This window comes from Filicampus tigris, chromosome 3 (genome assembly GCF_054856515.1).
Source record: "Filicampus tigris isolate MCC_2025a chromosome 3, RoL_Ftig_1.0, whole genome shotgun sequence".
NCBI classification, from domain to species: Eukaryota; Metazoa; Chordata; class Actinopteri; order Syngnathiformes; family Syngnathidae; genus Filicampus; species Filicampus tigris.
The window spans coordinates 2,572,438-2,597,159 of NC_141219.1; the positions used below are offsets into that span (position 1 = coordinate 2,572,438).

Genomic DNA, 24,722 nt, shown 5'->3' on the forward strand with positions numbered 1-24,722 from the left:
TGATAGTGTGACTACGTCTTCATAGATATTGGCCACTCACGTTCAACAGGACATTATCGGTTATGTGTATTATTAAACACAATATTTTTGTAAACATAGTCCAGGAAAGTCCATATTCCATATAGTCCAGGATTACGCTGGAGAATAGTTTGGATTTTTTTTTTTAATATTACCAACACATCAAGCACACGTGATATGACATTTATGACATTTGAAATACTTTACATTCACATTTTGTAATAAACAATTTGATAAATACAAGATTAGATATAACAAAAGAATATAGATTTTATATCTTCTTATGTATTCCACATATATTTGTGTATACATATATATTTGTATATATATATATATGTATATATATATATTTGTATATATATATATATATATATTTGTATATATATATATATATATATGTATATATATATATATATATATATATATATATATATATATATAAACTCTGTGGCTTCACTGCTTTCTGTAAAGTTTACAAGTCAATTTTAAAAAATAAATTAAAATAAAAAAAAGGCAATTTTTATCATGGCACTTGTATGGCAATCAAAAACAAACCGTAGATGCTTGTGGCATTCCAGCATATTTTATAGCGGTGTTTCCAAACTGCAGGTCAGGAGCCCAAAGTGGGCATTTTTTTTTTTTTTTTTGGGTGGGGTTTGACAATTCTTTTATTAATCATCACACGTTTGAATCATGCCGATTCAATTATTTATGTTGACAATAATGTAATGTTTCTCATCATGACTGTATGTATAGTAACGTCACTTCTATATTGGATGTTTATGTTATGACAGTACGTGCGCATTTAGGTTAAGGTCAGGTCTGTTTGGGGTAAACCCTGCTTGACGCAAACTTAAAAAGCCCAACAAACAATCCTCTCTCTTGTCAAGCCTTAGAAGCACTGGACAACACACAGCAACATTACAAAAAGTATAAAGGAGTGTTAGGACCACGCTGAAAAAACAATGTTACAAGAATAAAGTCACAAAATTGCAAGAATACATTTTATTTTTGCTAATCATCTGAGAATAAAGCTGTACCTTTTCTAAGGTAAGAAGATCTAACTCTTACGAGAACGAAATCATATATTTAAAGGAAAACAGTCATATAAGTTAAGGAAATAAGTTATTTTACATTTAGAATATATATATATATATATATATATATATATATATATATATATATATATATATATATATATATATATACCGGTATATAAAATCTCATAAACCTTACTTTTATTCTTGTAGCAATAATATATGTACCTATATTTTTTTTTCAGAGTGGTCTTATGACTCCTTCATTGAAAACAGTTTGAAACAGTTAACACCATTTATTGCGCTGAAATTTCACCTCACATTCAGCACATTTTTTTCTCTTTGGAGTTCTGCGTGGATATTTTGATTTCCCTCGTCTTTGCAATTCAGTGACTCAAAAAAAGTGCGCCCTTGTTAGGCCCTGTAGGACCATTAACCTCCGGAGAGAGATTGCCATCCACAAACCGTGTCTTTGTATCGATATATACTCATAATATATATGTTGCGGCTTCCTGAGTCAATACAGTTCATTTTTACAATTTTTTTAAACCGCTCCCGAAAAGCACTTTAAAAAATAAACGGAGTGTCTCGCTCGATTAAGGCACAGATAAGCCCCCCAAAAAAACTAGCAAATATGGTCACTTAAATAAAAAAACAACAATAACATTCATAAGGCCAAAAAAGGTAACAAAAAAAGTACGTTGTGTGTCATCTTTTGGTTTCGATTCAGTGCCTTACAGGAGATAACAGTCGACATTGCTGAAGTTGAGTGGAATGAATGCAATACTAAACACTGTCTACTAGTACATGTATCTAATGACGTGACAGGACTTGTGGACTGCTTTGATATCAAGTGCTTGAAAAAAAAAAACCTTGCTAGGTAAGGTTTTTCAATTGCGTTAAAAAAAGGCCCCTCTTGTCTTGGGTTGGCGAGAATCGACAGAAGATCCTTGGGGGTATTCATCAGATGGCCAACCAGTGCCTGAGCTGAAAAACAGAAAGAAATTGGGAATGTTTGCTGAAATATTCTAAAGAATGGCAGACATATTTTGGCAAAAATGACTTACTTTAAACTGCCGGATGTTTCCCTCCGCCACCAAGTGGTGTTCGTGTTCAGGAGTGATGCAATAGGCTATTTTCTGCAAAACAATCAAATTACATCGGTGTCAACAATCAGAACAAGTATTCAGTAGACAGTGCCTACGTTTACATGGACAAAATGTAATTCCAATTACGATTGGATACACTGTTTTCATGGACACTGAAAATATTGATTCAAACTTGCGTGTTCATGCATCCTACATTCCATCAGAACAAATTATTTTGACATGCGCAGATTGACCAAATATACAGGAAATAGTAGTCGAAGAAGAAGAAACTGTCGTGACTTCCCTGTCAACAAAACATCGCTCCGTCCATTTGTACTTTAAATGTTAGAGTTATTTTGCATATTATTCCCAGTTGCGCTGTTACGTCGAATTAACGGAAGACGGACCGGCAAAAAAGAGTCAAGTACCCATCTCTGATAATTTGAATGCTTTCTAACAAACCTCCCAATGATAACAGCATAGCTTTGGGAGGCTATTTTGAGATCATTCAAATAAAGTCAAGCAGAGGCTGCAAAAACTCAAGAAACTCAAAACAAAGCTGCTAACAAATAAGACGCCCTCTGTTAAAATGTAATTTGACCTGTTAAGATGTTTTGGATTGAAGTAGCTTTTGATTTCAGCAAATAGAGCTTCCCAATGCTGCAAATTCAACAAATGGACTAATTTCAGTTCTTTACAATGCATAAAATGTCTTAAAACACTTTGAAAAAGTTACTGTTATCATTGGAAGGTTTGTTTCAAAACATTCAAATTATGCTCGTACAGTTGATGACTTCTAAATGATGCTGAGTGCCATTTGCATCTACTGTTAAAAAAAAAAGAAATCGTAGAAAGACATCATACGCATCACAATTTGAAACACGGTGTATTTATCCAGGTAAGGCAATTGAAACGGATTCCCTTTTGCAAAGCCGATCTGGCTGCAGACAGCAGAGTAAAACAAAATAAAAGCAAATACAAATACAAATACATACATATACATGAAGAAATGAACTCGGCTGAATTGCAATTAAAACTTTACATTATTTCAATGCAGACGTTTGAGTGCAGAGTAGCAACAGGAAGTGCCAATGAGGATACCGGGATGCGGGCGCACTTTATTATCATAACGGCGGAGCGACGCTGGCACAGAAGGGATGAAACGACTGTCCAGTACTTTGATGATTGCCATCGTAAATTCTTGAGCGCTTCAGTCCGAAAGCAAAATGATTATTTTGGACATGTTTTAAAGGGGGGGAGACACCCCCTCCGGCTTCAAAGCGTAACCACAACAGCAATTACGCTGGCTTCCATTATGCAACGTCTTTTGAAACATGTTCCGCCGCAATTGGCATCTATAAACATCACACTAGCTACCCTCACAAGTGCTCATACCTATTTATCTTGCTCAAAAGAGTTTCACTGACCTCTCTGAAGGTTCCTGGCACACTGCAGAACTTGTAGACAGCGTAGATGGGGACGAACAGCATGGACGACATGGCCACGCCCCATCCCAACACGTTGGACCAATGGGGGAAGACATAATCGTCGTACTTGAGGCCCGACGAGGTCACCGTGCTGGCGATGACTACAAACTGCCATCGAAGGGAAGGACAAGCAGAAAAAAGACTTAAAGTAATGCAGCTGTTACTCAGAAAATGGGATATGCACCTTCACTAGTCTAAACACAGCATTCTGATTAATATTGTTTGTGGAATAAGAGTTAACCCACCCATTTTCAGCCATTTCCGAGGGCGGCCATTTTGTCACTTCTGTCGACTGAAAATGACACAGCTGCTCAGGGCTCAGATAACGACCAATCACGGCTCAGCTGCAGAAAACAGGGGAGCCTTGTTTGGTCGTTACCTGAGCCCTGAGCAAATGTGATGTCATTTTCAGTCGACAGAAGTCACAAAATGGCCGCCCCTTAGATGGCTAAAAATGGGTGGATGTTGGTGCTTAACTTATATTCCACACATGCAATATTAGTCATAATGCCTTGTTCCAACTAGTGGGCCTGCATAGAACATATTATTGGAAAAAAAAATTGGGGCCCCTGCGGCCCCCGTCCACCCAAGCTAGAGCTACCTGCGTGCTGCGTGCTCCATTATTTGTTGTTATTTCTGATTCATCACTATAGTGAACAAAAAGAGCATACGAAGCAGCAAAAGTAAAACAATCGCGACTCTTCTGTACAGTGTAAAGCGTCAACGTGGAAGTAAAAGTAAAAAAAGTACAGGCTCTGAAATGTACTTTGTGAGTAAAAGTAAACTATTTTTACCGGATGTTTCTTCATGTCATATAACTTGAAGGCTCGCCACTTAACGCAGCCTTTAAACTGACTGAATTGTTTTTAACTGTTATGTGATGAATCATGCTACCTCTTGAAATCAAGTTTTTATTAACTGCCAGACATTTTCAGACTCTCTTTTACCCTAACGTTTGAAAACGTTGAACGGCTGGACTGTGAAAAGACAAGTAAATCCGTCAAAGGCAGCGAATGACTTAGGGGACTGAGGTTTCATTCAAACATCCATCCATCCATTATCTGTACCGCTTCTCCTCACAAGGGTCGCGGGGCGCGCTGGAGCCTATCCCAACTGTCTTCGGGCAGTAGGCGGGGGACACCCTGAACTGGTTGCCAGCCAATCGCAGGGCACACAGAGACAAACATCCGCACTCACAATCACACCTAGGGGCAATTTAGAGAGTCCAATCAACTTACCATTCATGGTTTTGGAATGTGGGAGGAAACCGGAGTACCCGGAGAAAACCCACGCAGGCACGGGGAGAACATGCAAACTCACGACCCCTGAACTGTGAGGCGGACGTGCTAACCAGTCGACCACCGTGCCGCCCTTCGTTCAAACAGTACAAAACTAATGTCATTAACCAGGGCCAAGCTAAGGAAAGAGTAATTATTTAGCTGTCCCTCGATATGGTTTCTCAGAATTGACGGGGAATTCTTGTAGGCGTCAAGCTCGTGGACATTAGGTTTACACAGGACACAATGATTTGCCAAGAATCCTTAGAGCCAACAAATGCAAACATTTCCCACATGTAAGCTCACGGTTGGGCGTCAGCCAGCTGCTGACTCTGGAGCTGGGCTCGTTCCGAGTCGAGCGCATATCGTTGACAGTTTCAATCAAGTATTTATACTTGGTTACTTCCCATCCCTGCTGAGATGTTTCAGGCATCCAAGCTCATGTTACCCTTTTTCTCAGTGCTTCAACAATTGCGTCCACTTGCTGCTAAGTGCTTTTGTCTCCCGCCGCGGTTTCCCAGTAGTTTGAGCCTTTGAAGGACGAGCGGGATAAATGAGTTACGAAAGCGCCGGAGCTGCACTGTGTCCGCCTGCGGCAAGTTGGCTTGGCGACAGAAGTGGAGGCCATAATGTTGTTGCGCGTTGACCTGGCCATTGTCAAGGTGTTAAGTACATTAGACAGACGGCTGGCTACAGCCTTTCTGGCGTGTGTGTACATTAGCGTCGGCTGTGGTTTGCTCCCGATGACATTCTTGATATGCAACAGGAGCGTGAATGTCATATTGAATGCATTTGGTTCGTTTCAGTAGCACTGAACCATAATAAAATCATGTTCTATACCACTTATCCTCTAACTAACTAACCCTGTCTATTAAGTGGATATTAAAATGAAACGGAGACATAAGCCCGGTTCGCACGGCAGAATAATCAGTCGGATTTTAGCCTCGAATCTCCCGTCCCGACAAGCCTAGGTCGGCCGCGATTGTCGCAATGGCTCCAAAGATCATTTTAGCAGATAATCCTGCCGTGTGTGGTGTGCTCAGACTGATCTCGACCGCTCGGGAGGACGTCCAACCTCAAATCGGGGATGTTCAACATGTTGCATTGTTTTGGCACGTCTTCGCACCGTGTGTGATGTGCCTCAAGGGCAAACAAGCATGCAGACGGTTGACAGTGAACATACAGTATATCTTAACCATATATCATGTTACAATGGTTCAAAGTCCACAAGCACGTCATCTGTATCACAACCTTACTTAGGAGCTCCCGCGATCATCTGCATCCGCCCTTACTGCTCACAAAAATTCAGGCACATCCTCCGAGGGCTCACGACACCGTCACGTTTATATTCCGATGTATTTCATTGGCTAAGAGACCAAGAAATTGATTAAAAAAAAAAAAAAAAAAAAGACGTATACGCTCTCTTGGCTCTAGTGGTAGAAACGCGGCCATGCTCTACCGGCCTTGATGGGTAAAACAAACAAGCCAACTTAATCCAGTTGAAGCTTACTATTTTCACTGGTTATTGTCAAAAAAACAACCACCCAGACATTAAAAATAGGCGACAATTACGCTACACAGCTTCCACAAAACAAGGAAACTAAGTAGTTTGGCCATCACTTCTGCAAACATATATCAAACGCACTTATCAAACAAAGTGTAGTGTGTGTTGGTGTATTTGCTATTTTCACCACTTTAAATTGGCAAAAGTTGCAGAAAAATTATAGATGGACTGATTTGTGGAAAAAAATTAATTTGATCATATTTGCCCATACGAGTTCTCCGCCAGACAGCGACGATATACGCCATGTACTGCATGAACATTGCACCGTACATAACAGGGATGTGTGTGTATACATAGCATACAGTATACTGTATTTCCCTTACCAAAAGAAAAGCAGGGCTGACAAATTTCCAGCACAGTCTCCAGTAAAGTCCTGGCTTGAAGCCCATCATGCGCTCAATATCTTCGCTGAAGCGGTCCACGCCTGGAAGTAGATGATCAAATTTTCGAGTCAACTTCTGTGATCCCAAAGGACAAGCCCTCAAAGCCCCCCAGATGTGATCTGAGCTGACGTGATGGCTTGGCACATGGTTCCTAATAATCATGTCCTTAAAAATTAGTCCTTGTTTTGATTTGACTTGGCTAGGCTGCCAATGGATTACCATCTCTTTGGGTCCTTCTGGTGCTATATTTGGAAAAGTCGATGTCCGTGCTTTGAATCATTACGATACCTGGAAAATAATTGGATTTCAACACAATACAAGCAGGCATATTTTGCCATATTTCATCCAATTGTGGCCTCTGTTCGAATAGACGCCATGCCCCAAAAGTTCCACTTGAACGAACAAAATATGCACATCAAATCGTCACCACCTGTTACATTTAAAAAAATATTTTAGCCGCAATGATAAGAAATGTTTTTTTTCTCAGCCAGTTCGTCAGTCAATTGATGCATCATTGGACGAGAGACCTGCCAATGGTGGCGACGTCTCAAAGAAAGTTACCAAATTTGAAGGAACATTTTCATTGGACAAAGACACTTATACTCTTATATGTAATGGTATGAAAAAAGCGGGGCCTCAGGGTTACAGAGGGACCGATATGTTTTTTTTCTTAGGAGTGATACCGATTATTAGTAGTCAAGAAGGCAGATAATCGGTATTTGGAGTCAATGTTGATTTTCAGTCAAAATAAAATATTGTCAAAATCAAAAAAAGTTAAAACTCTGAACTTTGTTGAAACGTCTTCAAGCATATGTTTTTTGAACAATTTTTCAGATTTGCATAATGTTGATATTATTATTCTACATTTTGGACAATATACAAATTAGTTGTAAAATTCAAACAAAGTTCAGGGAGCATATAGAGTCATCAGAGTGTCTTAAAAAGTTCAATGAAAATGTAAACAATAGCTCCATATAGTTTTCTGCAGTAAATAAAGTTCTCCAAAATTTCACGACGAATACAATTTGACTAATCTTTGTTTTGATCTCATAAAGTTAACTGATAATTGAAATAAATAGCTTCTTGAAGTTAACACAGTTTTAAATTGATTTATTATTAGCCACCAGATATAAAAAAAAAAAAGAAAAAAAAAGGCAGACACTAATATTCGTCAAATGCCAAATATCGACGCTGATACGGCCCGGCAGATAATTGGTCTATCCCTACTCAAGGTACACGGAATTATGAGAGGTTTCAAATATCATTCAGTCATTGTTAACGCAAAGCCTGCAGGCTTTTTATGGAAAGAAAGAAATGTCAGGAAAAGCCTACAAGAACATTTGAAATGTATGTGGGGGTTCACCAGTTGCACTTTAGTGGGAGGAGCATGCTGACTCACATTTACATGAGTAGTGCAGTTTATAGGTCACATTAATGGTGAAAAAAAAGTTTTGATGTGACTTTCTAGCCACTCAATACTGTTTGATAGACACTTAATGGTTTTGAACAGCCGAGTATTTTCTTTTCCCCATAAAAAGAAAATAATGACTAGCATTTTTCCATCTAAGAAAACTTTAAATCCACAGTTACATCAACTATTCAGAGAAAAAGAGCTCTCGGTGAATTCCCAAACCAAATTAAAGAATAAAGATTTCTAATCTGGCATTGGAAAATGGCAATTTCCTTTCTAATCTCCGCTGAGTGTCTCCATTAATCCTTCGCATGTGTATTGCCGGGCCACACCCGACAGGTCACACAAAGGTGAACAAGCCAATATACTGCAAAAAAAAAAAAAAAAGAAAAGCCGATTAGGCAAAGCCAATCGCTAATTGAAAAAAAAAAAAAACTAGTTTGAAAAGGATGATTAAATTGAATCGTTATTTAATTATAGAATCTACACAGGTCCATCAATAAAAGCTGCATCTACAGTATTTATGAAAGAATTCATTGCAGTTCTCGACAACCTGCGTCGAATCATTGCAATCGGAGTCTATTCATTTACAGGAAAACACATGTCATGCTCTTAAGTGTCACCTGTCATTAAAAGGACAAAATGCTTTGGTTGTTGCTTCCGTAGACACTTGCGACGGTTTTCCGTCGCTCCGTTTCAATTAAGAAAACAGACGACGCGGTGAGGTTGTTCCAAAGGCGGGGACACGGGGTAATAGAATTCCATACCATAAAACCAGGACACGCCGATGGCCTCGATCAGCACAGCGAAGAGAATGGATGTCCCGGCGGCGTACTTGTCCAACAGAGTCAACACGTAGATTCCCCCCTAAAGAGGCAAGGAGATGTCTTTGAGGGTTTTTTTGTTGTTGTTTGCTTGGCAGATAAATCAAAACGTTGTTGCACTCAGCACTCAATCGTCTCCCGTTACAGATCTAATTATTCACCAGTGCATAAGTAAGTCCTCGGTGGTGCTCGTCAGCAGTCATTTTAGTGAGTGGGCTCTTTGACTCGTTCGCTATCTTGCATTCCAAATCTCATGCGAGGGATGGAGCAGGCGGAGGACATGGGTTCACTTTTCGAATCATTTCACTGATTCCAAGAACAGAAGCCAATCAATTAATTTTGCTTCCGTTGGGAGTCTTACTGAAGTTGGGGAGGAAAAAAAGCAGACCTTGCATCCTGGATGCTTTTTTTCTTTAAACGGTAATCGGCTAATCAGAGTTCGTCTTTTGATGGCTGCCTTGAAGGAGCGCCTTTGTGGTTTTCCAGGCATCATGAGATGTGTGTCCCTTGGAGGCGGCCACACGTTTGATTTTATTCCACCGTGCTTTGATACGTGCTGGCGGGTCGTCATGGATAATCGATGACAAATAGGTGAGTGTTGATATTTTATTCTTAATTTAAGGATCTGATGAAGAGGGGAAAAAGACAACAAATCGGTCATTTTGGCTGCTCGCAGAATACCAAGAGGCATTAGCTGTGTCCAAGATTGAAGGATAGATTTGAAGGCCGCGTGAATTCGGACACCAGCGTGCGGTCGAGTCAGGCCCGAAGTTACGATAAATTTAGCCTTTGGAGGACGCAGCCTACAAATGTGGTCACAGCCTCAGTTATGACCAGAATTTTCCGGACTCATGTTCACCAGATTTAAAAACAGCTGCCAGCTACTTGGAAATTGTTTTTACGAAGCGTTTTGCTTTTATAATGCGTTAAAACAATCACAACTACTGTGCTAAATAGACAAACGAATTCAACCTTGATAAATGATGCCGTCACGCTAATAACATAACTGGCTAACTTTGAGACAGAATTTTTGCAATATCTGCAATATATATTTCCTCAAAAAGTGGCAAAACTTTAGGGTTTCAAGTCAAGGTTAGCGTTTGAAAGCAGGCTTTCAATTTCGGGATTTAGCCTAGGCTCAGTTTTTTAAATTAATTAAACCTTTAAACTTTTAAGGCTTCAAATGAGGGCTTAAAATCGAGTTTCCAATCTCACCTTGGGTTTCAGGCCAGGTTTAGGATTTTAAATGAGCGTTTCTATTTGGGTATCCAACCTGGGTTAAAATTTCAAGACAGGGTTAGGGTTTCAGTATAGGTTTCAAGGTTAGGGTTTAAAGAAGGGTTTCAATTCAGGTTTTCAGCCTAGGCTCAGGTTTTTGAATTAATTAAACCTTTAAACTTAAGGTTCCAAATGAGGGTTTCCACCTACGGTTAAGTTTTCAAGCCAGGCTTAGGACTTTAAATGAGGGTTTCTAACTTGGGTGGGTCAGGGTTTCATAATTGGCTTTCCAACTTGGGTTAAAAACTCAAGACAGGGTTAGTGTTTCAGTATAGGGTTTCAAGACATGGGGCAAGGTTTTAAATTTAGCTTTGGGATTAAAGCTTCACGTTTTAGGGTTTCAATTTACAATCTGAATTCTGTCAAAATAGGGTTTCGAAACAGAAGGGTTATTCGTTTCATATTCGGGTTCTGAATAGAAACCTTGACTTTGGAGGTTCCACTGTAAGTAATTGGAGCCTGCTGTCCAAGCAGGACAAGCGATTGCCTATTTCAGGATTGAGGCCCAGGGGATTGGTGAACCTTGTGATCCTCACATTGGTAACGCAGAGCAGCGCAAAGAGGAAGGTTCCAAAGGCTGTGGCGAAGGTGAACAGCTTCCTGTTCCTCTTGAGGATCTTGAAGTCGTCTGTCAGGCCTGTGATGACAGCCTCCATGCCGCCCATCTGATGGACAAAACAGACACCAGATGTTTTCCTTTATTATTTGGAACCAAATTTAAGGCAGGCCAAATGGGTGGAGGGGGGCGGGGGGTTTGTAGAACAGATCCTGGGTCAGTTTTAGACTGAATAAAAAGGGGGAAAAAATGCAATGAATTTTTGTTTTTACACTTTTTTTAATACATTTGTAATATTTTGTTTTTTTATTTTTTATTAGTATTGGAATATTAAAGCAATAGCTCACACCATTTGTAAAATTATTATAGTTGATTTTCTTTATCAGTAAAACAATCAGATAATGTAAATACCGTGAGCTTTTATGAATTGTTATTTTTCAAATCATTGACATGACAAATAAAAAAATTATGTAATGAAAAGGTGTTTTACTCATGACAGAATTTAAAAGAAAAATATATATAAAGGACTGCATGGTATTTTTGTAAAATACTTTTTTTTCAAGACTATTTCAAATCAAACCAAAACCGATGATGATTCAGTTTCTGGTTTAGTCCATAACACGTCAGAAAATATTAAACAATATTGATCCTTGTTTTCCAAATTCAACGCAGATGTTTACATATAGTTTAATTTGATACAACACAAACATAATCAGTCTGCTTTCATGGCTGTCTACGGAAATCTGAGAACATTCACTGCTGCGAGGCTGAAATTCAGAGGATTTGGACAATTTTTAATGAAACAAGATCTCGAAACGATTAATCCATTGTCAAAAATAATGATCAATTCATTTGATAAACCATTAGATGTCGATTAATTGTTGCACCTGTACAAATTTGCATCCATACCTTCATTCTGAATCTGTGATGTTTGAGCTGTCGGTCGTGACTCACCGAACTGTCGATGCCGAGAGTCAGCAGCATGATGAAGAACACAATAGCCCAAAATGTTGAGCCCGGCAGTGTGGAAATGGCCTCTGGGTAGATGATGAACACCAATCCGGCCCCTGTATGCACACAAACCAACATGGAAAGACATGGTGTATAGTTTATCGATCCAGACATTCATTTTCTTCCTCAAACTGGGGTTCATAACTTGCACCTTCGCAAAATAATTTGCATATTCCATTTCCTTTTTTGAAAAGCGCAGACTTCCATATGGTGACCGGCACGCCAATAAAACAAGTGTACTAAAGCAATTTTTCCAGCCCACTTGACCAATAAAAAACTCAGATATAATTGTGACATATGTATAAGTGAGGAAAGCTGACATTGTCACATTTTTTTTTTTTTTTGCATCTTGGAAGCACATCCCCACGTCAAAAGTTTCCACGATAGGGGGCGGCCATTTTGTCACTTGCTGTCGACTGAAAATGAGAGTTGCTCAGGGCTCAGGTAACGACCAATCACGGCTCACCTGTTTTCCGAATCTGAGCCGTGATTGGTTGTTACCTGAGCCCTGAGAAGTTGTGATGTCATTTTCAGTCGACAGAAGTGACAAAATGGCCGCCCCTGAGACTGCTAAAAAGGGGTGGATTGTACTGCTGAACTCATATTCTGAAAATTGCAAAGATTTTTGGGGGCTTGACTTTGTCAAAGTATGGAAATAGCGACATCCAGGAAGCGCTAGTCCATAATATATGACAGACTCAGACATGCAACGAGAAGAGAATTCCCTAATAGCAACACGTGCTATTCGGGGGAACACTGGCAACACAATCAGTGTCTCGCCAATTTCTGCTCCAGGAAGTTTATAGTTAATACACAACCTAATGCGCATACATCTGATAATCCAATTTGGTGACAAATACAATTGAGAGGAAACGATGCATTTATTCACCCTCGGTCGCCACGTCTTCAATTTTCACGCCGTGTTTGTACGCCATATAGCCCAGCACGGAGAAGATGGCAAACCCTGAGAAGAAACTGGTGACGCAGTTCACAGTGCTGGTCAACAGAGCATCCCTGGAGAGACAAAATGTCAATACAAATTATTTGAATAATCGTCAGTTAGTACAAATCATTTGAATAATTGTCAGTTAGTTCGCGAGTGAGTTGGCTCAATGTGGTGAGAGAACATCAGGTGTGTCACGGGAAATGACCCAATTCCATTTCTTTATAAATGCCAGACTATTGAGAGTACCTGAAAGTAAGCCACACCCACTCAATTTAAAAAAGAAGTCAAGTCAACAATGATTACAACAATGTAAACACACTATTGTGATTAATAGTGCGGTTGTGGAACATGAAGGAGCAAAATCCCATTTTGATGCATCTCAGAGGGCGGCCATTTTGCTTGCCACTTGCTGTCGACTAAGAGTGACATCACAGCTGCACAGGGCTCAGGTAACGACCAGTCACGGCTCAGCTTGCGAACGTCACATGGCCAAACTCAGAAACAGGTGAGCCGCGATTGCATGAGCTGGCTGCCGACATCTCGGAGGTGTCGCCGCTTCCTGACATTTGACCGAGAACCTCTGAGAATTGGGACACGCCTTCCGTTCTCGCCAAGCGTGTATCCTCATTTTGCCACGCTTATAACATGAACAGCTTTGTTTTCAATTAAACAGGTCCAAGTTTTACACATTTGTGAGTAACTTGAGAATCATGAATATGAATAGTGTATTATTATTGCAGTATTTTTGTTTGTTCCCCACACCAAAGGTGACGCTGTCCTTGTATTTGCCTCTCATTCCGTTGGTCAGGGGTCCCTAATCAAGCGTCACTTCAGTATCATTTGGAAAAATCCAATTCTATCTTCAAAAACTGTTTTGTCCTGCAGGCTGGGAGCAGATTGGACTCTAGTAGCAAAGTCGGCCGCAACTGTCTGACACGCCCATCACACACAGACTTCAAAATGTAGAAGAATGTCAACCCTACTTCTCAAAAATTAATTTCCCTCCCCTTACACCATGTGTGAGTAGCTCATATATTCTCACAACCCCCCAACGGATTTAAACCACAATGACCTGGCAGCGACGTCTGGACTACAATGTGACACTATGTCGAATCCAAAAGGCAAGCAGAGCTGCCATTTACTTTTATGGGATGCACATTAGCTAAACTAACTAATATCTAACACATACTCAAATGTTCGCCAAAGTAGGCGACGTGGAGAAACGATATATTTGAGTTTGGTTTGGCACCGGAAGTCGAGGGCGCAGAGGGAACAGCGGCTCATTTGCTTGCTCATTTGGATGGCCCCATCGAAACCACGACTTCAACCAGGGTGTTCAAAGTGGAGGTGAAATGCGCTTCATTATTCGGCTATTTTGAGACTCAAACCATCCCAGTTGATATCGGGTGAGAGGCCGGTCACCAGTCAATCACAGGGCACATTTGGCAAACAACTATTGACACTCATATTCACGCCTGTGGGTAATTTCAGAATCATCAATCAAACTAACGTTCATGTTTTTTGGCACATGGGAGGAAGACGACATACCCTCCACTAGTCTCAACATGGCATTCTGATTAATATTGCATTAGTGGATATGAGTTAACCCATTAAGGCCAGGAGCGCGCGACCGCATTTCTACCACTCGCGCTGTTGCACCGTTCTACTTTTAGAGACGGGAAAGCGGATACGTCATTTTCTTTTCTTTTTTAAAAATCAATTTCTCGGTCTCTTAGCCAATGAAATGCATCAGAACATACACGTGACGGTGTCGTGAGCCGTCGTAGGATTTCCCAGAATTTTACAGAGCAGAAATGGTGGATGCAGACGATCGCGGGAGCTCTGAAATAAGTGACGGTCGTGATACGCTTATGGACTTTGAACCAGTGGAACCAGTCGATCGTAATATACGGTTAAGAGTAGACAATGGCGATATTGACGGCTTTGGAACAGAACAGAGGATGGTAATTACCAGTCGATTTTTAACAATTAAAAATAGGGCTCTCATGCACTGACACTTTATTTCTACATGTTTGATTGAAACAGTAAATAGTAATAAACTTGGGCCTGTGTGAAAACCACATGTGTAAGATCTCAAATTCTTTTGGAATTATTGTTTCAATCTGCTACAGGGGCTGAGATAACAATTATTTGGTTTGTGTTGAATTTCTGGGAAAACTTCCGGTTTTAGAGGGTGATTCTGTCGACGCCCATTTTCCGCCCGTTTTTAGCCATCTCAGTGAGCGGCCATTTTGTTACTTGCTGTCGACTGACAATGACATCATAGCTGCTCAGGGCTCAGGTAACAACCAATCATGGCTCATCTGTTTTCTGAAGCTTAAGAAGTAGGTTGTTGTGCAGTACACTTACCTGTAACAGTTATTGTCAAATTTGTTGTAGCTAGCAAAAGCAATGAGCACCCCGAATCCTGCTCCGAGGGAGTAAAATATCTGCGTGGCTGCATCGATCCACACCTATTGGCAAAAACAACACAAAGACAGCTTCTACTAAATGGTTTTGCCCAGTAAAATAAATAACACGTCTACAAAAAAATATCCCATAAAATCCCACAGAAAATACGTCTCAAAATATTATAAGACCGGTAAGCACACCTGAAAGATTACCGTCACTCCACAGGTGGGGGGGAAAAAAAGAATACTTTTGTAAATTTCAACAATTTGGGCAAAAAAACAAAAACACAACTATTTTTCTGCTTACAAAGATTTATATTGTGATGTTGTGCCACAAGTCAATTCTATTTATTCCAATAAGATTCTCTAATTAGCCCAGCTAGCGAGACGTTATCTTCAGTATGTCATTGGAAATACGTTTTTATTATCCCCGAGGTCTTAATTCGGTACCAAACAACTTGATTAAGTCAGACAGAAAGAAAACCTCTCTACAGACTGTATTTCCAAATACGATTACATAAGTCAATATGATAGAAGCTTGTGTGCAAATAAGAAGCAATTGCACAATCAATTCTCTGGAGAGGCTTTTTGGTGGGTTTTTTTCTTTAGAGAAGCTCGTAAAATGTTTGTTTGACCACCTGTTGATTAGCTGTAAATTTTGAAGATGAGCACCAGGAGACCTGACTAAAAGGTGACATTATGGAAAAATGTACTTTTTAATTGTTTGTACATGTTAGTTGGGTCTCTGGAGTATAAATGAAACCACCAGGGAAATCTTTTCATCTGCAAAAATTGGAAATTGCGCCTGAGGATGAGCTCTCTGCATGTCGGCCCCACTGTGAAGTAACTGGGGGTTGGTTGTGGCGTGCAGGAATTAACATCTCCTGCTCTGGAAGAAGTCTCAGAGTCTCGAGAATTCTCAATTAACACCTGAAGTTGCAAAATTGCGGGAGCACAAGAGATTGCCTACCCTTTGTTTAAGAGGTTTATTGTTTTTGATACATTAATAGTAGAATTGTTAACTTGCGCTTATATTTTTTTTACATTTGCCCGTGCAACTAATAAAGGTTTTAGGGGGATAACAAATGGCCTGCTGCCAGTCAAAAGCCTGGATTAAAAAACAAAACAAAAAACAGGCAGTTGCATCTGGAAATGTAAAAATTAAGTCAAACAATTCATGCCGATGACTTGTTGTGTCATCCCATGGAGGGATAAGACAAAAGTCTCAACAACAACCGTAGAACAAAGCATTCCAAACATAACCGATCACAATGGGAAAATGGCGTGAGTATTCCATAGCCGCATTTAGCTGGTGCGCCTTATTGCTGACCTCCAGATTGTTGAGCCTCTTGAAGTCAATGTGCAAATAGGCCCGGATGCCATCCATGGACCCCGGCAGGGTGATTCCTCGAATGAGCAGCACAAAGAGAACCACGTAGGGCATGGTGGCCGTGATGTACACCACCTGAGGCAAAAGCGGACAGAAATGGAACCGTGCTGTCGTACGGGAAGAGTACGGCGTGGTGGGCTCTCGCACCTTCCCCGAGGACTTGACGCCTTTCCATAGGCTGAAGTAGAGGATGAAAACCACCACCACCAGGCACAATGACAGCTCCCAGCGGGGGAGGCCCAGGTCCTCGATGCCTCTGCTCTCGTGGAGGTGCAGCACGCCGCGTCTGCATGGACCCAAACACACACATGGCATGATAACGCGGTCCAATCTTACAGCAATAGTTGTCCACGTCAAGCGAGAACTGATTCGGAATGAGACAAAGGCGTCTAACGTCAAATACAAAATCAATCGACGCTCGCCATTTGCAAGCAATCGTCAATTCCGTGTATTGTTTGGCCACGTCAGAGCAAGAATCCGATTGCTTTTGAACGAAATACGGCACAAGACGCCTGATGTGGCATAAAAATGTCTCAAGACATACTCCAAATCATTGTAAAAATTATTTATTTCCAGAAAGAAGCTATCAAAACCACCTCAGGCTCCTTTTGCGTCTTACAAGTGCAAATGCCAGATTTCATGTTTGGAGCCTCACTGGAAAAGTTGAACAAGATGAGAACAAGATGAGACTATGCACATATGGAGAGGGAGGTATTTTTTTTAAATGTATGGATGATAACACTGTCCGGTTCTATCAAGCTGCAGCATTATATTGCCGAGTGCCTATCAAGTATGCATCTACTGTGGAATCTTCCTCTTAACACACTATAAATATGTTATATAGCACATATGGGCTTGACAGCACACTGGCAGATACTTGGAATGTATAGCAGGTACTCACTTACTAAATTAATACTTTTCTTGGCCCATTACCACATCTTCCGCAGTAAATATAGCAGCTCACATAGTGGGGAAAAATGGGAGATGGAATTCAGCTGCAAAAAAATATATTAATATCACACAACAACTGTCATGGAGGTATTTAAACAAGGGTTTATTTGACAGCAATGTACACAATACATCTTTATTATTGGCTGTCTGCTCCAAGAGTCTATTGTGAGATGGAGGTGAACAAATGAATTTGGTTTATGATGACATATATCTTCTTTGTCTTCTTTGTGAGGTCTTTGTTTCCAGCTCCTCGTAGGGATGGCTAAGGAAGGCTCCCTGAGTTAAATCTTACATTTTTCACCATAGGTCCGGCTTATATAAAGGTGTGGCTTATATATGCTTTTAATGTTTCATTATTTTTTAAGAAAGAGAGTGGATGCGGCTTATAGTCTAGTCTGTATAGTCTTTCTCTCTCTCTCTCTCTCTCTCTCTCTCTCTCTCTCTCTCTCTCTCTCTCTCTCTCTCTCTCTCTCTCTCTCTCTCTCTCTCTCTCTCTCTCTCTCTCTCTCTCTCTCTCTCTCTCTCTATATATATATATATATATATATATATTTTTTTTTTTTTTAATTTTATTTATTATTATTTATTTTTTTAAGTCGCTGATTGATGATCGACTCCAAAATCCTGATCGTATGAAGCCTAGTATATCATGAAAGGACAAAACCCGTTTTTTAACTCTGTTTAACCTCAACAGACAGAAACACTCAAGATCTGCAAGAAAGCCACTTTACGCTGTCCCAGTGAGATGCAAAAGCACCAAGGACCGACTGAGTTCAACTTCGATATATTTTTCTGTTTTGTTTCCTGTCCTCTATATTTAATTGAGTTGGCATGTGATGCGGTGCTGATAAACGGCGAAACACAACACAACATCCAAGCCCAAATGAGACACGCAAAGCAGAACGACACCCAGGCGGCCAAACCAGAGGGATCTGTGAAAGTGCACTTTTATGTGGCCTTATCTGAGTACTGATAATACATTCAAAGGTTGTTTTTTTTTGTTGTTTTTTTTCGGGGGACTTCTGGGAGCCAGATAGCCACTGGAGGACACAGACTCATTTGGAATGAAAAATGTACAGCCTACGCTCTGACCTGGACGCTGCGTGTCGGTCTTGCAGTGCCGTCAGGCCTCCTTATCCAGTTGATAGCGTAAACGCTCGCTGGTAACATCAAACCAAGTCCCTTTGGCCCAGTTACTCTAAGCACAATTTCTCTTATCATCACACAGCGAGCTGGTTCTGCTGCTGTGCTCGCTTCACAATGATGCCGGTGGATGCAGCCTCGTCTTTACGGTGATTAACGAGAGTAACGAGACAAGAACGGCACCTTCAAATGGAACGCTGATGCGAGTTAAATAAAAACACAAACACCAATTTCACCGGCATGATTGAATCTTTTTATAAAAGTGTTTTTCTGAAGAAAAAAAAAAAAAGCTCAAAGAAACTAGTCCTATCTTTGGTAATCGGGTCTGGTTTGGATGAGGGATTCACTCATGCTTATCTGTGTGGGGGCCAGCCTTTGTTTACGTGACATCACATCCTTAACAACTCATTCACTGCCAAAGACAAATTGGTTTGTCTTTGCACAGTCCAACCATTCAATCCCAGGAATTATTTTTTTTCAAAGTTTTTCAAACAAAATGAGGGTCTGAAAATGTCTGGCAGTGAATGAGTTAACTGATGCATGAATTGCCCCAATGGGTTCGCCCTTTTGAAAAAAAAAAAAAAAAATGGTTACCTTTTGCAACAATTTGGGGACGACTAATCTGCTAGTCAACAACTGTATCCCAAATTTGAAATAATATTACTACACAGTCAGTTCTTCTGTGTGTTTCCAATGAAGTGCCCTTTTGTTGTGTTACAAAACAGGAATAAGTGATGACGTCAAAAAAGAGCAAAAAAAGTTCGGGCAAATCACAATCACAGATTCTCTTTCATTTGCGACTCGCTTGACAGAAAGCGCTCGGGCCAACAGATCTGCCTTATCCACTATACACTCACAGTCGATAGGAACTTTGCTCCATCGACTTATTTGGCTCCAAACAACACTTCAAAAGAAAGTAAACTCATGCACAGCATCTGTGTACATTTGCTTCAGTCATCAGTAATCCACATGACTGAGTGAGCTCCACTCATCCAACAAATGAGTGGCTTGGTACAAATGCACATCAGTACAAGTGCTGTATCAAAAATGCACACTTTTGATTATTTATCGGCAAAAGTCTTATTAGTTTTGAAACTGAACAAATGGACCAAAGCAATTATGAATAAAAATCGATATTTTCGTAAGCGGTAATTTCCTCACCAGTCAGTAGTTTGCACCAAGGGTGTTTTGTTAACACTTCCACCGATTTTCAATCGTATTCTGATTAGGGCTCTGCTGAATGGTCTGATGTTTTGTTTTTTGCCATCTGTGTGTGTTTTGGGGTGTTCTCATGTTGAAAGAACCACCGTCCGACTGAGACCAAATCTTAAGATTTAATTGGAGATTCAAGATTCTGTGTGCTGGATGCAGCAAATCAGCCCCAGAACATAAACAAAAAAAAAAATCGTTGTATCATGATATTTTCATTATATCATGATATTTTCATTAAATCAATTCAAACTCACCAAAATATGACTTTGCTGTCAACGTAATATCGCAAATGTCATTTGCAGTGGAGAGCTAGTCTAGACCGATTTGCATTTGAGTATCAGATACTCATGTTTGCCTTGGAATTTTGAAACTGTCCAACAGAGTATTGCAAACAGCTCTCAGTATGATACAAGCCATTCCAGGCCTCGCCAACTCCAACCACAAATTCAAAATTGTCATGATGAAGAAACAAAACAATTTCAAAAGAGTGAGCTAATAATTAACCCCCCAGAGGAATTGTTAGAAGAAAACCCACAAAATCATTTAACCCACAATTGCTCATTAAACAACAATAATAATAAACATACGAACGCTCTTTCCATCATATTTTGTCACAAATTTAGCATGACCCTTGGAGGACCTAACGGAGGGGTGGAGCTAAAAGAACTATTGGCTTGGAGAGTCATCAGTGTAAGTTGAACTTCCACTGAGTTCCCTTTAGGGAAGCACCAGCAATCTTAAGGACAGCCTGCAAATATGGAACTTGTTAGTGCGCTACCAAGATCACATTTGAACTTTTAGGTAGCCTTTTTTTGAAGCATTTTTAAATGTCTGCCTTAAAAGTGCTTTAATAAGACAAACGCAGTATTCTTTTTTTATTAGTTTAAAGAGCTACCAACTTATGGATATTCACTCCCACAACAATTTGTCAAAATGTCCATGTTTTTAAAATTATGTCAAGAACATGACTGTGGGACAGTTATTGTCATTTATTATGCAATAGGATAAAAGCACATACTGGTCAATTGCACAACATAATCATTACTCGAAAATCATAATCGTGAATACATTCTTGCTTAAATATTTTCTCTCTTGATGTCTGCTCTGTTAGGTATCTTACATAAAGTTATGTCGCGTAAAAACATTTTAATAGTCAGCATCTGAGTTTTATAAGTGGTTGCAAAAACAACTTCAGGCAATACTTGACATCTCCATGAACCGGTGACATAATGAAAGGACAGCGAATTACTGTAAACGCTTGTTGAGGAACAAGCACCTTCCAAAGAATGAATTCAGTTCACTCAAAAATGTACACAAAAAGGTCACTTACTCATAATACTCTGCTGCTGGGGTGATCTTGTACTTGGCGTACGAGGTACCATTGCCCAAGACCGAGCCATTGATGGCCTGGGGGTTGGTGCAGTTGGGGCTGTTCCAGGGGTTGTCGCATTTCAGCCACGGCAGATCGCGGGTCATGGAGGAGAACAGGTAGTGGAGTGACCAGGCGATGATGACGTTGTAGTAGAAGCCCACGTAAAGGGCGATGACGATCACTGTGTAGCCGACGCCTGGGAAGCAAGACTCCATGTCAATATTTGCAACAACTACTTTCTCCTTTTTTTTTTTAGCAGCAAAAGTCTGGCGCAAAGCACGGTCTAAATCTGCACAGGGGCGTGCTAGACTTTGTTTTGGTATTTTCATAGACAGCTTGGCGCGGTTTAAAACGGCGATTTGTGCCATTGTGACTTTGGACACAGGGTTGGAAAATACGCTAAATATAGCGAAAACGTAGCTAAGTTGGCAACACTGCAGACGCAAGTCATCGCTCTTGCTCGCTACCTCGCTTGTACTCGTGTCCACACGTGCATATATAATATAAGCACAATTTTCAAAATAAAAGCATTGCATATTTTACATATCACTTTGACTTCATCGTCACTGTGAGGACCGGTCAAAGACTGTGGGTGGGACGGTTGTGGCCCCCGGGGCCGGACTTTGCCCGGGTCTGAATTAGGGACATTGACTTTTTACTCTCTGAGGCTCTATAGAGTATTTTGCTTTTCTCAAGAGTAAAAAAAAAAAAAAAAAAAAAGAAAGGGTCAGTACTGTTGTCTCATTGTCTTCTTCCATGAACCAGGACATAAGCAGATGATTGACAAAACGATGGACAAACACAAGTAAGTCTGCAAATGTTTCACTTTTGTTTATTTTTCACTTTTTCGCTTTTGCATCATGATGGACCCTTTCACCTTTATCAAAGTGAAACATATGTCACGGCACATTGGTAGAGATCTGTGTTGTAGTGAGGGAGAATCTAGTAGTTGTTGTTTTTCCCGAAAGGCAACGTTTTATATTATTATTGTTTTCTATCTATATTACATGCAGAAGTCAAAGGAAATAACAGGCTGATGATGAGTTTTGTGTGAGCACAGTGTGTGGTGCTCCAGTTCCAGTTCACCTTTAAAGATGGGGCAGATCTTCCACACGGTGGCCGCCCCCTCCCTCGTGTACTGGCCCAGGGCCAGTTCCATGTAGAACAATGGCATCCCCGCGATGACCAAGAAAAGAATGTAGGGGATCAAAAAAGCTCCTGAAAAAAAGAAAAACAGAAATAATTGCGTTTGAGAATAAAAGGAGGAAAAAAAAAGACAATCAAGTGAGCGTAGCGCCCTGTGGATGTGTGACATAATGATGTGGAAATGTCACAGTGATTTGGTGGACAATAGAATGAAGTAACTAACGGAACAAGGCCATTCATGGTAATGAGAGGCAACAAGTTGATGACAGAATGAGCCGGAGGACTTGCATGTTGAAGAGGTGGCCATCTTGACATTCTAGGAACGCCAACATGTGCGTGCAGGAAAGGCTGCCACGCGGCACAACGAGGAAATGATCTCCAGTAATTGGATTTTCCCTCATGTTCCAAACGACACATTATGTACAGTAATAAATAGCTTTTTGCCCCGGGCTGATATGATTGACAGGCTAGTGCCGTGGTGGAGCTGAGACCTCTTGGGGGCCACACACATACACACATTTGGACTATTGCCCCACCCTCCCCAATGCAAAGTAGTCAATGATGAGTGTCGGTAGAAGCACAACATGTCATTAATGATGAACTCGTAATGGCTCATCCCACAGCTTTAAGGCTGACTTTTAAACACGGCGCTGACGAACTGCATTCAGTCCCGTCAATCCAGCCAGCTACGAAGCTACTGTATGTCCGTTCGTCCATGTAGTCAAGTCCATCCGGAAATCCATATCTCGATCCATCGTTCTGTTTGTCTCTTCGTCTGTCCTCCCATTCATCTCCCAACGTTATTCTTTCAAATTTTCCATATAGCTCCTTCTGTCCATCTACGTGTCTATGTCCGTCCGTCCATCCATCATTGTCTGTAAATTCTTCTAGCGATCTGTCTGCCATCATCCAAGTCCATAGATCAATCCATCGTCAGTCCGATTGGCCTTCTTTTTGTCCATCTATCGATACATCCGTCATACTGTCTGTCCAATTGTCCATCCATCTGTCTTTCTGTCCATTGACTGTATCTATCGTCTATTAATTTCAGGGTTCACCAAGATTTTTGAAACAGAGAGTTGCTTATTGGGTACTGATTAATGCAAAGTCCAGTTTGATATACACTTTGTAAATTTACAGTATGTTCTGAACATAGGTGGGCATTTTACAAAATTTTGCCGGTCGGCCTAGGTACCCGTCCGTCATTCACCAGTCGGTCATTTTTTTCAAGCCGAACCAACCTGTAATGATCAGTTGGTCAGTCCATCAGTCCGTAACCCCCCCCCCCCCCCCCCCCCTCAAAAAAAGAACAAAAAAACACGCTAACCAAACAAGTGTCTGTCAGTGACGGACTGAGAGGTCCATCGGTACTTGACCCAGTTACTGATGATTACTCTGACGGATAAAAATGCACTTCCATCACTGCTTAGTCTATCATTCACTTTTTATTATTCGCCAATCGTCAGCAAAATGGGCAACCATCAGTGACAGACAGACTGACGGAATGCCCACCTATGGTTATTAATGATACATAAAGACATTCCTCTATGTGAAGACACTGGGAAGTTCACAACACCGTAAGAAATAAATCCAGTAAACATCGAATATGCAACTATCTATTCCTATAGATCTCTGCAAGTGTTTACATTTTCAAATGATCACTTCTTGAACATTCCAAGGAATTCAGGAATTTCACTCGCCACTAACACTGACTAAGTGAGCTGTTTTTAGAACAGGCCCTCGGGCTACTCAAGTGGTCCAGTGGGCCACAACCTGGTGCCTGCGGACACCATGTTGGTGACCCAACCTAAGTCAGTCTATCCATCTATTTCCATCCATCCATGGCTGTCAAATCAGACATCTTTGATTTCATCTACACGTCTATTATGTATATTAATTTGCCTGTTTTGCCTGTTTGTCCATCCATCCCAATAACTTTAAAAGAATCAAAAGTGACACAAACAGTCTAAGTTGTTTTTTTATTTCTCTGCCAGAAAATAAGAATCCACCAACTGCAGTCTCTGCGTCAAAGCACCATACACGGAACCCCTTTTCAGCTTTTATTGTATTGTAAAAGGTTTTTGCTTTTACTAGAAGGGGATTTTCTTATGAAAATCAGGAAAGTTGTAAAGCCGTCACTCTCCCTCATGGAGCACGGAGGAACAAATCCTCCTCAGCATTTGAAGCCAACAAAAACAGATCCTGGTGTTCAACAGG

General features: G+C 40.6%; 1 protein-coding gene across 1 annotated transcript in view; it reads right to left on the reverse strand.

Moving 5' to 3' along the window:
* Window positions 1-467: 467 nt before the first annotated feature.
* Window positions 468-24,722, reverse strand: part of slc6a2 (solute carrier family 6 member 2) — a 28,361-nt gene continuing 4,106 nt past the window's right edge. Inside the window, exons 3-15 of the mRNA XM_086025751.1 lie at window positions 22,446-22,577; window positions 21,318-21,555; window positions 16,829-16,967; window positions 16,622-16,756; window positions 15,251-15,354; window positions 12,824-12,948; window positions 11,878-11,990; window positions 10,904-11,032; window positions 9,033-9,132; window positions 6,795-6,895; window positions 3,571-3,738; window positions 2,123-2,194; window positions 468-2,042 (exon numbers count right to left, since the gene is read on the reverse strand). Of these exons, the coding sequence (XP_085881877.1) occupies window positions 2,019-2,042; window positions 2,123-2,194; window positions 3,571-3,738; window positions 6,795-6,895; window positions 9,033-9,132; window positions 10,904-11,032; window positions 11,878-11,990; window positions 12,824-12,948; window positions 15,251-15,354; window positions 16,622-16,756; window positions 16,829-16,967; window positions 21,318-21,555; window positions 22,446-22,577 (1,580 nt within the window). The 3' untranslated portion in view covers window positions 468-2,018. The remainder of the gene's footprint in view (window positions 2,043-2,122; window positions 2,195-3,570; window positions 3,739-6,794; window positions 6,896-9,032; window positions 9,133-10,903; window positions 11,033-11,877; window positions 11,991-12,823; window positions 12,949-15,250; window positions 15,355-16,621; window positions 16,757-16,828; window positions 16,968-21,317; window positions 21,556-22,445; window positions 22,578-24,722) is intronic.